This window comes from Cyrtonyx montezumae, unplaced genomic scaffold (genome assembly GCF_038088225.1).
Source record: "Cyrtonyx montezumae isolate F1298 unplaced genomic scaffold, pur_monq_1.0 scaffold_8, whole genome shotgun sequence".
NCBI classification, from domain to species: Eukaryota; Metazoa; Chordata; class Aves; order Galliformes; family Odontophoridae; genus Cyrtonyx; species Cyrtonyx montezumae.
The window spans coordinates 19687096-19702334 of record NW_027072089.1 but is presented as its reverse complement, the minus strand read 5'-3'; the positions used below and the strand labels follow the sequence as shown (position 1 = coordinate 19702334).

Below are 15239 nucleotides of genomic sequence, written 5' to 3'. Positions count from 1 at the left end.
AGAAAATGGAAATGGAAATGACCTATTATAATACAATATTCAGACCCGTTCCCTGCTGATGCATAATTGTTCCCTGTTGTATATTTCATAGTGTTCTGTCAAGTGTATTTTTAAACATTTTGAACATTTCCATCATTTCCTTGAGGGAGTAGAGTCCTTTTTCTCTCCATAACAGGAATGCCTTACTTTTCAGCCTAAATTTTCTCCTTTTCTTCATTCTGTCGCTTTTCTAGCAATTCCTCTGACCCATGACATGGGAATTTATTTATTTATATTGATTTATTATTTTCTTAACCCTTAATCCTATGAAATATTATAAATTGTTTTCTTAGAAGATTATTTTAATCAACATATACATATTTTACTTTTTTGACCTCCAGTGTAAATGAATTTTCCTTCCCAGATGCGCTGCGTAGCTCATCTTCCTAACTCCCTTCATGCTTTTGAGATAAGCACCTGCATAGGTTTTAACGCCTCTGGAATTTAACTTTCTCCTCATGCTATAAAAACCTATTTATTGATCCATTTCTGATATACCTAGTCAAGTCTGGACCCAGGTCCAAATTAACCATGTCATGGGTTTGGATATGCTTAAAACAAGTTTTTGACTTGCCCCTTGGGATTATTGTCTCAGATGCCAAACCATAGATCCATAGAATCATGAAGACTGGAAGAGACTTGTAAGATCAGCTAATCCAACTATGCAATTATCCTGTTTCCATAATTATCTCAATGTCGGCATAAGATGGTTCCATTTGAACTAAGAAAAATTTGAAATCTGTAAGGCCGGAGATCTGTTAATAAAAAATAAAATGTTCTCTTGAACTCAGACTAATTCTGCATGTTCAGGTGTCTTTGTGTTGTGAAAGTTCTATGGGTCTTTTTGACAATTTATATGCCCCAGACCTACAGTATTCCAGGTACTGAAGAGGTGATAGTGCTGCACTCCTTGGGACATGACAGAGCAAAGTAATCTTTGGAGAGTCCCATGGCTCCTTTATTTTTTTTCATTCTGTGCTTATAAGATACAGTTTCCAGCACCCCAAGGGTTGTGTTTGTATAGCTAATTTATGGAAAGATCATGGAAGGATTCTCTGCTGTGTAAGTTCTTTTCATTAAAAATATCTCCATCTTTAAACAGCTACAACTGTGAAATGATTATTAGCTATTCTGTAACATAAACAAGCCTCAGGTGAATAGGAATACTTGTAAGTGTATACAGTGAAAGCAATGTTTGACTGAATCTGCTGGAATTTCTTAGAAGTCAATGGTTGATCTAGGTTGATCTAGAAAATATGACGCAATATCTTTAGAAATGAGTGAAAGAAATGATGTGTTTAAATATTTTCCACTGTATTAGTACACCTAAATGTTTATACAAATGTTTCTAAAGGAAGAATTAAAGTGATTTAGTGATCGATGGGCATTTCACAATGCAATTTTCACAATGCTTTAAAATGTATGTCAGGAAAAATATTTTGAAAGTATAATTCAATTGTAAAGATTTCTTTTATTACTACATTCAGTATTCTAGGAAAACACTAGACAGGAAAAAAGATATTCCCTAAAGCAGTTACTAGAGAAAAGAGAGTGTGCCTTACCATTCTGGTTAGTGTAATTAAAGAAAAGGGCTAAGAACCATAAAAATGTAGAAATTCACATGGAAAATATACAATTCATTTGTATGCAGTGACAGCTCTTAAATAACTGTTGAGAGCTGACTTCATAAATGTATAGTGGGAATAGAGGGAAGGGAAAGGCTGTAATGTATATGCCATGCAGTACAAATACTGCTGTAAAGTCATTGCCTGAAAATTGATCAAATAAAAACAGAAGAATGTGCTAACTTTTGATCTTTTCCATATAGATCTAAAGTCATGATCAATTGGTTTCAGTAGGTTCTTTGAAATCACATAAGGGTTCATATGTGCCAAGTTTTATATGAATCACATGATAAGGTCAAGGAATACAAATTCCAAAGCTGACTTTATATACCCAGTCCACATATGACTGTGATACCACGATACCATATGTTGACTCTAGTAGTGGGTATGTAAACATTCTTAAAAGGAATTCATTTGGTAAAACTCAGTTAAATGAAACAGTTCTAACAATTTTTAATTCACTGAAAATGAGAGAGATGCATTTTCATCAAGAAGCCCCTTAAGTCTTTAAGAGTGGGGCAGATATCTGACAATTTAAGTAGCAGTCATGAAGCTCAAGAGTAATTGAGTACTTAGAACATGTAGTGTCAGAATCCAAAACTGTAATAGCAAAGGTCACAAGTTGCTAAACATTAAAAAGGCTGCTTTTTTCCATATGTGATATGCAGAAAACAAAGGAATAGTATGTGTAGGAAATTAATTTTTGTATACTTATGTGAAATTATAGACTGATCAGGGGACTTCCATTCAAAGTGATATACAAGAATAGCTGCTGATTGTAAAAGCTAGACATACAGCGTCAGTGAATCTTGGAAGAGAATGATATAACTGCTTTGTTATTGCGCTCTGTCCTAGAGATCTTGTAGCATTCTGATCTTTTGACCTTTATCATTTATTTTTCTGTTACTATATTCTCTTTGAGATAATGGGAATACAATCTAGACATAGCAATTTTTGATTATCAGTTCTCTTCTAAGTACTACTCTGCTAACAAAAGCTAAAACTGAGTATTATTAAAAGGTGTTTTGGGGTGATATCTTTTACTCTTCATTTTTTCAGATTTTCTACATTTTGTGTGATACTGAATTTGCTTTCTTGTGTATATATGGCTGCACTGTTATATACATGCACTAGCTATCTGTAGGCACAAATACTTTGTATTACAGTATTAGGTATTTTACCTACTGTATATGTATTATAAACTTCAGTTTTATTTAATTTTGTGTGTAGTATTTTGTTACGTGTCATTTTCCTGGAATTTCATTAATGGGTATGATCATTATCATCTGTAGATCCTGGAAAGGCTCTACCAGAAGCTCTGGATTATTGCAAGATTTGGCTGCAGACAGTAGCAGGAGAGGTAGATGCTAAAAGTGGTATTCCACCTTCTCTAATCACAGTACAAATTAAAGACTTCCTCAACGGGCCAGGTAAGCACTGCACTTTAATCTCTGTTTTCTAATGTAATCTTTTCATAGATGTGCACATGTAGACACACATTAGATCAGAAAAATATTGTATTCGTTGTTGACAAATATGAAATCTTACATCAGCAGTTACCCTGAAGTTAAAGTTGAGGAATGGTCAGTCCTTGGCCAGTTGTAGATTTAATGCCTGTTTATTTACTCTCCAAGGTAACTACAGGAATTTTACGCCTCTAGAAGCCTGAATTTGTCAAATTTCCAATTAAATGAAAGCAGTTTGCTTCTAGCCCTAGAAAAACTGAGATTTTAAAATTTATTGAAATATGTTTATAAAAACTGACTTGTAAATTGTTTCTGGAGATTTTTAAGATCTGCCTTCTCTTGGCGGTTCTTTGGAATATGGATAGCTAGCATTTCAGAGTCATGTCATCTACAGTGTTAACACTGTAGAGTTGGAAAAAAAATTGCGTTATGTTTATTTAATGCAGAATATAATTGCTGTAGTATTACAATTTATTAGAATTTACTTTGAAAGGCATAACATGAAGTCTCACTCCTGAGGAATTCCTATATTCCCAGATCCCGTGTCTTTCCACCACACTCTTTCTTTAGGTTCTCATTTTAGTTGCCTGGACCCACTTTATAATTAATTTATTATACACCTTAAGTTGTTTCCCTGCCACACTTCCGTCAGTAGGACAGCTAAGTTGGCAAGCCAGGAAGTTGGTACCAGCTTGTAAATTAAGCATTCATGAGTAGTCTCAGTTCCTATTGTGAATAATTCTGAACATTGCGAATAATTCTGCCAGATCCTGAATCAGTATTAAATCTGTCCCCTCCATGGTATTTTGCTAAGTAGGGAACTGAAAAAAGGCATAAATTAATGCATCATAAAATCCAGACTATTGATTCTTTCAGAGCAAATAAAAGCTCAGAACTTTCATCCAGGATCTTTTCTTTGCCCAAAGACACTCTTTTTATCACCTATTTCCTGCTAATTGGAAATATCAATAAGCATGATTCAACAGCAGTTATGCTGAATTTTAATAAAGCGTTTTATCCATGTAATGTAGTGAAACAGCTCTGCATTCATCTGCAGATTTTTCTTTTCTCTTGTTGCCGCAACTCTTCAAGGTAACCTTTACCAAGAGCTGTTCCCTTATTAGTAGTGAAAGACACTTTCCACACACGATTGCATCAAAGTAGCAATGAGAAAGAGTTATGAAAGCTTGACAGCTCATCAACAGACTACTGGAAGACAAGTTCCTAACTCTACTGTGGGAAGAAGTACTCTAACCATGACTTAGAGGATGAAGAAGCTTGGCCTAGTAAGCAAAAGCATAGATCTGGAGGTGTCTGCATCACCAGGTCCTAACTAAGCCTGCAGTTCTTAAGGACAAGAGCCTCAGCAAAACTTCTGGGGGCTCCTATAGGGTCTCTGGACAAACTTTATTATAATGTCTCCTGTCACAAATAGCTAAATTTATTAAATAAATGCACCACTGAAGTAGGCTTAGTTGTTCACTGCTGCCAGATTGTTTTCTTTTATTGTTGTTTTTCCTTTTTTTGTGTGTGTGTACAAATTCTCTCATGACTAAAATGCTTAGGGATTTTGTTTTTTTAACATTTGGCAAATGATGATACTTATCCGTTTATTTTTTATGGACAGATTGTGTATTTTCATGTTCATTTATGTATGTGCATTTCATACATGCATTGAGTAAATTTTTAAAATACACTGGAGGCAGTATGTCTGGTAAGTGCAAGAAGTTAGGCACGGCTGATAGGCTTCTGAGTACGTTTTTGAAAGCTGCGTTGTTGCAGACGAAAGTGTAGATCTAGCAGCTTTCTGTATAGCTTTTAAGTGTTCATTGTTCAGCTGCTCAATTGCAGTGCCATATTTCTTAAGAAATATTTTGTTGCCATGCTGAAGTTGTATTTCAGATAGAGCAGTAGAACATGTTTAGTGATGGCAAGAACCTAGCATGCAAGCAGTTAAAAGAGAAAAATACTGCAATTGGTTCCACTGTTTGCTGTCCTAGGTAAAAATTGTTCTTCTTGCAAATAGTTTGTCAGCTGAAGGAGATAAGTAGATAGTGCTCCCCAGAAAAATTGTATACTTTCACCACACAGGAAACCAGGTTGTCAGCCTGTATTAACTTGGAGATCAAAAAACTACAAGTAGCTAAACTTGGAAACCACTAATTAAATGAGAATAACAGGATACGTTAATGCACTTCTTGCCACATGAGTTGATTATTTTGTACATTTTTGGCAACTAAAGAAAAATGATATTTCTTCCAGATTTATGGTAATAGGATCCTAGGAGAAATAAGCATTCATCATCAGACCTGTGGGAACAGACCTCAACCCTAACCCCACGATGTATTAAAGGACTATTCTTTCTTTTTCTACAGTAACTAATTATTTAGAATTTTTTAAATTCCATCTTCATCAGTTTACATGACCTCCCCTCTTTTATATTTAATCTGTCACTGGATTGTACATTTAATTCTTGTCTAATACATGTAAGTGAACAATTTGTTGCTTTAGCATTAGGTATTAGTCATTAGGTGGGGGACACATACCACCATCTTGTTTTAATAGGTTTTTTTTTAATTTATTATCTTTACCCACTAATCCTTTCTGTAGATTTTTTTCTATAAACTACACTTTCTTAGCAGCAAAAGCTGTCTTTTGATGTATTCTTTCTGCATGTAAGTAATAGAAAGCATTTCAGTAATTTGAGAAGCACAGCTTCATTCAAAGTGCCTTAAAACACTTACACATGCACAGTGCAAGTTTTACACCAAGACACTCTTCTCCCAGCATTTTCTTGGGAAGAAGCTAAGGTGGATGTGAAAAACAAAGATGCTTGATATTTTGCCTACGGAAATCATTTCTGTACAACAAACTGTCTGGTAAAATTAATCGATTTCCTATTCAGTGGTAAAATAAGAGTGGGGTGTGGGCAATCCCTGCCCATTTCTGCAGCACTGCGCTGTGGGAGCCCCACACAACAGGCCTTAGGCATTAAAGTCCCAAATAAACTGCATGTCCCACTCTCTCCAGCTTTTCCCTGGTTTCCAAAGGCAGCAATTGTATCCATTAGCAAGGTCAGTGGTTTGGAGAAACCTGGAAAATAGCAGCTACCAGAAACCCACTAGAACAATATCTCCAGCAGGTGATAGATTAGTTGGAACAAATTGGAACCATTGCGCTTCAGCAATCCTGGTTTCTTTCAAGCTGTTTTAAAAATGTCGTCATTTTAATACACAATATCAGCCCTGCGGAGCAGTCCACAGCAGGTTAATTTGAATCATATGATGTATCACTACCCTCAGCTGACATGAGCCCTGTTCCATGTGTGAAGCCATAATAAATCCATTCCCAACCGAGGCAAATTCCCTGTGAGAAGGTGAACTAATCCAGGCCTCACACTGGCATGTTAGCCCTCCGTAATTGAAAGCAGGGCCACCTGTTCCCAGCACAGTTAGCCTATAGAGAGAAAATTAGCATTAGATCAGATACTTAATATATTGAAAAATCATTCATACTGCTTGCAAGTTCAGCTGTGGGCTGCTTAGCATGACATCATATATAAACCTAGGAATGTGCCCACTTGATCCCAGTTTAACAGTTTTGTTAACCATGGTGTTTGTTAACTTTGAAATGAGAATTTTTTGATTTAATGAGAGCTGACACGTGAGAAGGGGAACTGGCCAGGGTGCAGACTTTTCTAATTAACTCTGGGTCATTTGCAAAACTTTTGAGCTTTCTAGATTTTTTTTTCCTTTTTCTCTTTTACAAACAAGTTTTTAAAGCGCTGACACTGTAGCCATGAAATGATATTTATTTGATTAAGGGGGCAAGCAGAAATATTCCAAACAGGTGTACCAGCCTGTAGGTATTGTCTTGTTTGTAACACATCTATCGTCTGTAATATCAGCGTAATAATGCATAAAATTACCCAAGTACCTTTCTAATAGTAGTGTCTGCAACATTTATTTTCAATAAAATGTAGTTTCTTAAATTTCTAAGTACTGAAATGGAAACTAGACACCAAAGCCACATGGATAAGTTTGAAAATATTTTCTTAATAGCTATTAGAGTATTCTGGCATTATTTTAAAACTTATTTCAAACATTTGCTAAATTTTCTAAACACACTTTTATTTTTTCTTCACATATGTTGTAGTATAAGTGTATTGTCCAGCAACTAAATCGGACAATATGTGGTATTTATAGATTATTTTCTGCAAACGTGCCCATGGCCTTGAACAGTATATTACAACTTTCTGTGCTTCAACTTCCCCAACTCTGCTGAGAGAGTTAATGTTTCTCATAGCTAGGGTTTACTTTTCATGGTAGTGCCTTCAAGTGCCCACTGTATGTGTTGGCCTTACCACACAAGCCTTGACGTGCTTCTGAATATTTCGTTTCAGTTAACATCCTATAAAAAGCAGTAACTTTCCATCCTTTATTAGTATTATATTTGGTCTTCTAGATCTACAACAATTTATTCTGGTTCAATTGTGGCAATTTAAAAAAATAATAATAATATAGCAAATAATATAGCATTCTGAGCCTTGACTGAAATCTCAAACCTAGGCAATCATTAGAGCTGTTAATGTCACCTTTGCATAATGTCAAAGGTGCACTGAGTCATGAAAGTGGGAGTTGTTGCCACAGGCAAACACTTGGCTTGAGTTTAAGCTCCCTGATGGTTTCTGTTTGCCTTGTTGGCCTTAGAGAGCTTCTTTTGCAGGGCTGCAGCATGAAAGCTCCAGTAGATATGAATATTGAGGAAAGACTACCAGCTTCTTCTATACTAATTGGCATCTGTCTCACAGAAGCAGAACACAAGATGGACTGCAGATGGCCTCTGAAGCTTTGTCTCAAGTTTCCTTCTTCATTTTCCTTGATCCAAATTGGGAATGCTGCATTAAAGATAAAAACAATTCTTTTGGATTCTTCTTGCTTTTCAATTTCTTTTAATTTGTCTCTCTTTTGATGCCTAACCAGGGACAATTGAGAATAATACAACTAGTTTTTTCTTTACAAGTCTCTCTTATTCCATTTTTCTTTTAAATAAATTTAATACTTGCAATTCATCCATTTCCCTGTTATTGAAGGGCCACCCTGACTCCAAATCAGAGTCAGGACTCAAGACTACCTTTACCTTCCTCAGATTTCTTCCATTAGACTTCTTAAATCGGGATTGGTGGCTCCCAGAGAAAAGGATATTATGGGTGGTAAAATGTTTTATGCCTGATGTCTGCTCCTGTCCTGTTTAGAATTAAGAAATTCCATCGTCCTGAGTTTAGGGCAAATGGTTTCTTCTATTTTTTATATTCTTTTTTTTTGTTTTACAGCCGTCATGTGTTAAAGGGTAGAGAGAAATATGTCCATCCTGAAAGAGAAAGATCTGGTCTTTTCCATATTGAAATGAGAAATAGTTTCCATGAGAAATGAAAGATCCATTGCAGAATGAGGTGTACAAGAAATCAAAAATTCTCGAGAAATGCCTTATTTTTCTCTCATAGTTCAACATTTCTCATAGTCTGTGAATAGATATTAGTCTTATAAATAGAACTTATAAATAATTTTCTTGATGTTTACTTTCTGATTTTTGAGATTAAGAGAATCCTATGGTAGTTTATTAGTCACTGAAATAGTAGCCTGGTGAACATTAGGTTGTGGTACATATTAGAATAAGCCTGCTGACTTCAATAAGAGCTGTTACTGACCTAAAGCAACTGACTGGGAGCTCTGTTATTTTTGTATTGCTTATTCATCTTTAGCTCACCAAATAAAAAGTCCTTTTGAGTAATATCATTATTCCAAGTTCACAGAATAAAATTTTATCATCACAATACAAATCTGAATGTTACAGAGAACAAGGGTAAAATGCTCGTAACCCAGATTTTTTTTCTTATCTGAAGCTATAAGTAATAAAATGACAAAGAAAGAAATTGTTTCAGACAGGAATTTCAGAGCACTGCTTATAAGTTTTCTTTTATAGATGTTATGATTTTGTTCAAACAGACCATATTGAATCCATTGGGTTTTTTGTAATAGATTTCAAAATACATAATAAATGTAAGTAATATGATGACTAATGGGTCAAGTGAAGTTGGAACTTTTTAAATGAGAAAATAGCTGGAAACCGTTTTCAGGAAACTATTCCAGTTGATTTTTGGTCCCCCACAAGGTGTACATTAACATAAACTCCGTAGAATCGCCTCTGGGACCTGAATTCCCTCTCTGATTTCATTATTGCAATGTGATTCTTTTCCTTTCTCTGTTAAGTCATCTCCTGGTGTGGTGGGAGCACATAATAAGTGTAATTTATTTATATTTATCTAATCTCCTTTTAACTCAATAGTTATTCCATCATTCTGTTTCCTAGTAGCTGTTCATAAAGTTGTGAAGGGTAATTAGAAACTAATAATTGACAGACATGGATTTACTTCATAATTGAAAGACATGTAATGAAAAAATTACAAGCAAGGAAGAAAATTCAAATTCTACGCTCAAATGCTACACCCTAATAAAGACTTCAACATCATCTAGTTAAGCATTATTAAAATGTAATCAGAAATAATTCACCTGAACACAATGTATTTACAAATGCAGTAATTCTATCATTATTTATTTGCTGGAAATAGGTAACACCCGTGTTGCTACTATGCCTTAAATCTGAAGCATCAGACTGTCATTGTGGCAGACAGTTGCCGATAGGCAGAGATAGCAATGTAACTGAGGAGTTAAAGGAGGCTTTCAGCTACTTTGTGCCCTGCTCAGATTCTAATGTAGTTTGGGTCGATTCAAATTGCTGTTTGAATTATGGGAACCTGTGTTTTCCTACTGGTATGGAATGTGTGGTGTGCTTCCCAAGGTGTTTAACATCATCTAAAAATACTGTTATTGCTGCATTTTGCACCCTGGAATTTTTTTCTTTCCAGCTACATGGAGGTGACCTTTTACATCGTAACATCTCTTTTTAGCCCATTTTTGAATGGCTGGAAAACTGCTGAACATCCATCTTCATCAACTACTATAAATAGCTCTGTTGCTGTCCATCACTTAGATATGTTTTTCTTAGAGGGAATGTTAACGTTTCTTTTAAAGTGCTAAGTATAAATTGTAGAACAGGACAAAGTCTAAAAACATGTTGATTACACAATTGGGTTTCTATTTTTTTAAAGTTTTACTTAAAATGACAAAGAATCTCCTTACATAATCTTTCCCCAGTTGTAAAAATAACCTATGTCATTATGAGATAGTTAAAATATTTGCAGTGAAGGTTCCAAAGTTACATTTTCTGCAGTTATGCTCCTGGCTGCCACCACTCTCTGTCGGGGCTGATTCACTGTAAAATAATAACTTAATACAAATGTTTTTCAGGTTATCAGTCATGACAGCGTTTTTGCTGTGTGACACGTGTGGTTTCCAAGCAGAAAGCAGTGAAGCCATTTGATTTCTATGGTGTTCTGGTATCAATTTTTTTACTGCTCTGTTGGAGGAGTGCTGTGTTTGTAAAAATGAGTAACAACTCTGGTTAAACATAGGTACATCCCAGCACAGAGCTCCACCAACTATAGTTTCTCTGCCCAGTGCTGTCAAAACCCACATGGAACTGAAGCTCTCACATTCAGCTCTTCTTCAGGTCTTTCTCAGTCACTTCATTCTCCAGCGTTTGCTTTACTCCTGTCCTACCATCTTAGGTCAAAATAGTTTTCATGTGTTATTTGGATTTTTGTGTGGATTTTTTTTTATCTCTCAGGCTACACTGCCATAGGAAAGCATTAGCACTAAAATACAGCTTTGACAAAGAAGCACTTTATGAAATCCCTCACACCAAGACAGAGGGACACTTTCCTTTTGTTTAATGTTTTATCTACTTAATTAAGTAGCAAAGCCAAAAATTCTGTTTCATTTCAGTATCCTGCTAACAGTTAACCAACAAAGAAAATCAAGTTAGTAAGAGGCTTTTTTGGAAGGCTCTTGGGCTTCAGTGACTCAGGAACCCAGATTCTAGTGCGAATTGGATTTCAAACTGCTCCTCTCCCCTCCATCTGAGTGTCAAAAATAAGTCAACTCAGAAATGTCCCCTGTGTCTGTGCTTTTTTCAGAGCGCTCCTTTCCACCGTTCAAAGGGAAGAGAGGACTTCTGTGCAGAGGCAGGATATTATTTAGTGCCAAGAAGGGTAGAGAGATTTTCAAGTGTTACAGTATGTCTATTCCCCTGGTTTTAATTTCTTAAACAGAGAAGTACATAAATATTCTGTAAAATCTTCAAAGTCAGTTGTATATGGCTCTGGATGCCTAAAAATCTTTCCCTTTTCTGATGTCCAGCTTCCCTACCTTTGATACTTGCCTTTTTATTAGGCTCATGTGTTTACTAGTGTATACTATGATTTTTGGCACAGTGTGGAAAATTTTGGAATAAAAGAAAGCATTTTCATAAAACTAATGATTAAAATTGCAAGTTACAATTATAATGATTTTCAGTCTTAAGTTTCAATTAACTTTGGTTTGTGAAGTACTACTGACAAACTATTGAAATGCCAAAGCCTCTAACTGCAATTTAGACACACTCATGCAGACATTCTAGGGAGTCAGAGTGTAGCTTTTGCTGTGTGCTTGAGACTCTTAGGTACAAGTACAAGCTTAAGAACAGATCCAAATCTCTGCTCGTACAACACTTTACCATTGTGGTAAAAGTTTCTGGTTTAACAAAGAGTGGGAAATCAAGTTTGTCCGTTTGCGTCAGCATGAATTGTAGAATGTGATCCTGGACAACTTGAAAATAAGTCCTAATTTTGGTTAAATGTCTCTTAGTCTGTGTAAAACCTTCAAAAAACAGGGTTTCCATTATGTGTTGATAGTATAACTTGGAACTTAGTAGCGCTGTTTTCTCTGAACATTTAATACAGCTTAGGTATCTGAAGAGAATTTTAATCCTTTTTTGCTCATCTAGGGGAGAGGGGCAGGAATGAAACAGCAAAGTGAAAAGCATGCTTTTCCCACTGACCAGGTACTGACCAGGTACCAGGTTCCCACTGGCCTCAGTACTGAGTGAAAATTTAATTTGAAATGAAACATTTTAAATACTAAGTGAAAGTTGGATTCCTGTAATGAATAATGTACTGAAAAGGGGGAAGACAGCAACAAGTTTCAGCTTCATAAAATCCAGCTTTCCATCTGTGAAATAATCTTGCTAACTACAACTATGAGAAATACCACTCTTATCAGTGGTCTTCATATTGTAATTGTTTTCTAAAATTTCTGAGTCTTTTAGCAGTCTAGGTGGTAGCAAAATCCTTTACTAAAGAGATGAAAAAGTATGACTTTGTGATATTTTTGAAATATCATATATTTCAATTTCTCTGAAAAACAAAGAAGTCTAAAAGTAGCTCCGTTTTCAATTCACCATAGAAAGGCATTGAAGAAAAACACTTATAAGCAGTGTAGGAAAGAATATACATGTTATTCAGTCATCTTGAAAATCACTGTTGCCTTTGGAATTCAGTCAAATATTTCTACTGTATGGAAAACTCAAGAGAATGCGAAGTATATTTTCGTTTTGACACAAAAGGGCAATGTATTTACCTTTCTTCACACTCAAATGAAGTGTTTGCCTTTCAGATAGTTGTGGTGGTCCCTGGAAAGAAACAAAAAAATAAGATTTAGATTGAGACATGATTCTTCCTTTAGAAATGTAAATAGCGAAGACTGCTTGTAGGTCTTCTACTGATGCTTTAATTCAGATTTATTCATGAAAATATTGCCTCGTTATGTTTTATCAATGATTCAGTTACTTTAACGAAACACAGTAGGAACAACATCTCCTCTAAATGCCTACATTTTCCCATTTCTTGAAGAAATGAACTGTAACTTCTAGTGTTTCTTTCTCCAATTCTGTTTTACAGCTGACATCAACGTGGATGTATCCAAACCTTTGAAAGCAAATCTGAGTTTTGTCAAACTCGATCAACTAAAACAGTTTTTGAAGAAAATTATGACCACAAATGATGACAAGCCTGGGAAGGAGACTGCTCCATCAGCTGGTACTCATCCAGATGAGGCTGTTGCTTCAGGAACCAAACACTCCAGTACAAGGGGTTCACTACCTGCAGTACACACCAGTGCTGCACAGAAAGTTTCAGTACAAGGAAACTTGTGGCAGGCTCTTTCATGCTTCCAGAAAATTTCCATTCACACCGTCCAAATGGTTGTTTCTATGGAAACCACCCCACATCCAAGTAAACCTTGTTTGTTAGCCTCTTTGTCAAACCTCAGTGGAAGCCTGAATATTAAAGGTGGCCATAAAACTGCAGGTAAGAGTTTCTGATAACTGGAAGTGCTGTTGATTTGCTCAAGTGATGGTCCAGCAACTATTTATTAGTGGAACTCCTCTAGCTAGCCTGGTGAATCCACAGCAGAAAATGGCATATTCACAATAGGGTCCGTTACCACAGTTCTCCTTGCAGTGAGGTAGCACCCAAGAGTGCATAATTTTGTAGCTAATATCCCCTTGACTGTAATAACTAATTTACTGACAGAATTCTGGATGGAATAATGGTCACAAGAACTGGGATTCTGGAATTCTGGTAATGCAGCACACACTTCAAAGAACAACATTTTGACAGTTTTCACTCAATAACTGCTTTTTCTTGTTAAGACCCTGTAGTTCAGAGTCCTGACATGTGCTACTATGTAAATACTTGGTCCTACCATTATTCTGCTCCAGGCTTATAAAGTTTTATATCGTTACATATTTCCTCTGCACAGCTGAGAGTCTCACAGAGAAAATGAAGATGGCAATCCCGATGGCTGCATTCATTGTTCCAAAAATTGTTAATGCCAGATACTCGTTTAAAATGAAGACATTTTGAATATCTTCATAAATTGTTTTACTAGTCTTTTAGTATAATTAATAAGATGGTACATTTGCATGATCTGGAGGTGAGCCAGATGTTGGTATTTGGCAGAGTTGCTGGAGTGATAAAACAGTCTGTAGCTGAGAGCAGCGAGTTCTAGGCCAAGCTAGGTGGTGATTTATTTCTTTTTCATCAGAAATATTTCTCCTCGGGCCAGCAAGTTTCAGTGCTTCTTTATTGTTTTAAAAGCTAAAAATGAAAAATTTAAGGTTCAGAGGACATGAAAGCCTGTGAAAGTGCTGGAGCCTGAAACTCCTGATTTATCCATAAATAAACAGCAGTGCAGGCAGGAGCGGTGACTGCATTCCCACGCTTTTCCAATCATATTGCAATCCTGGCATAGAAAGCACAGCAACGGAGTGAGGGGTCTTTTTAATATCCTTAAAACAGTTCTCGTTTTCTTTGTGTGCTATAGTCCTTTTTCTTTCCAGCACTTCCCCTCTATCATGTGTACGTTCTCCGTCCCATGGTACGTTATGGTGTCCATAGCAAGCTCCAGTATATCAAAGCCGAGCCTGTTCTGTCACTGCGCTGTAAAGCAATTTGGCAGACTCAGTAGAGTGTGTCGCTTACCCTGGGATTCTTCATCCTCCCAGAAGGAGGACTTACCTTCCGTATGCATTAAGGCCTCAGAAACACTCTGCTACTCTTGCTGGTAGCCCGAGGAAATAAGTTATCTTTTTCATGCCACAATCCTCAGCATGTTTGCAGTGTAACACACAGTCTTAAATATAGCAATACTGATACTGAATGAATGAAAATGGAAGTTAGGTTTTCTATATGAAGAGCAGCCATAACCAGACAGTAAATAGACTTTAACAGACCCTTTTCACATTTTATGCAGTTAAAGTTGACTTCTCTTTGCTTTACAAAAAGATAAATGCACATGTGTGATATTTTGGATGCAGGTGTGGCTGTGCAAGAAATGGCTCTGTTACAAGGAGTACGCAGGACACGCTTTGGCAAAGCTGATTGAAACTGTCTAAAACCTTTCAATAATAAAATGTTTATATTTTTATATAAAATTATCTGTTTGAAATTAAAGTTCTGATAGAAATCAGAGTAAAAAATATAAATTCAGGAAGCAAGTTAAATTATCCTCCATGGGGGAAACAGTATTATGATCTTGTGTTGAAGTACTTAAAAGAATGCCACAGTTAGTAACTAGATTTGCTTTATTACTGCAAAGAAATTGTGCAAGTT

General features: G+C 36.0%; 1 protein-coding gene across 5 annotated transcripts in view; it reads left to right on the top strand.

Moving 5' to 3' along the window:
* VPS13B (vacuolar protein sorting 13 homolog B) overlaps nt 1-15239 on the top strand; it is a 412996-nt gene that overhangs the window by 307597 nt on the left and 90160 nt on the right. For all 5 annotated transcript variants that reach the window (XM_065751678.1, XM_065751682.1, XM_065751679.1 and 2 more), the window contains 2 exons: nt 2957-3094; nt 13026-13433. In XM_065751678.1, the coding sequence (XP_065607750.1) occupies nt 2957-3094; nt 13026-13433 (546 nt within the window). The remainder of the gene's footprint in view (nt 1-2956; nt 3095-13025; nt 13434-15239) is intronic.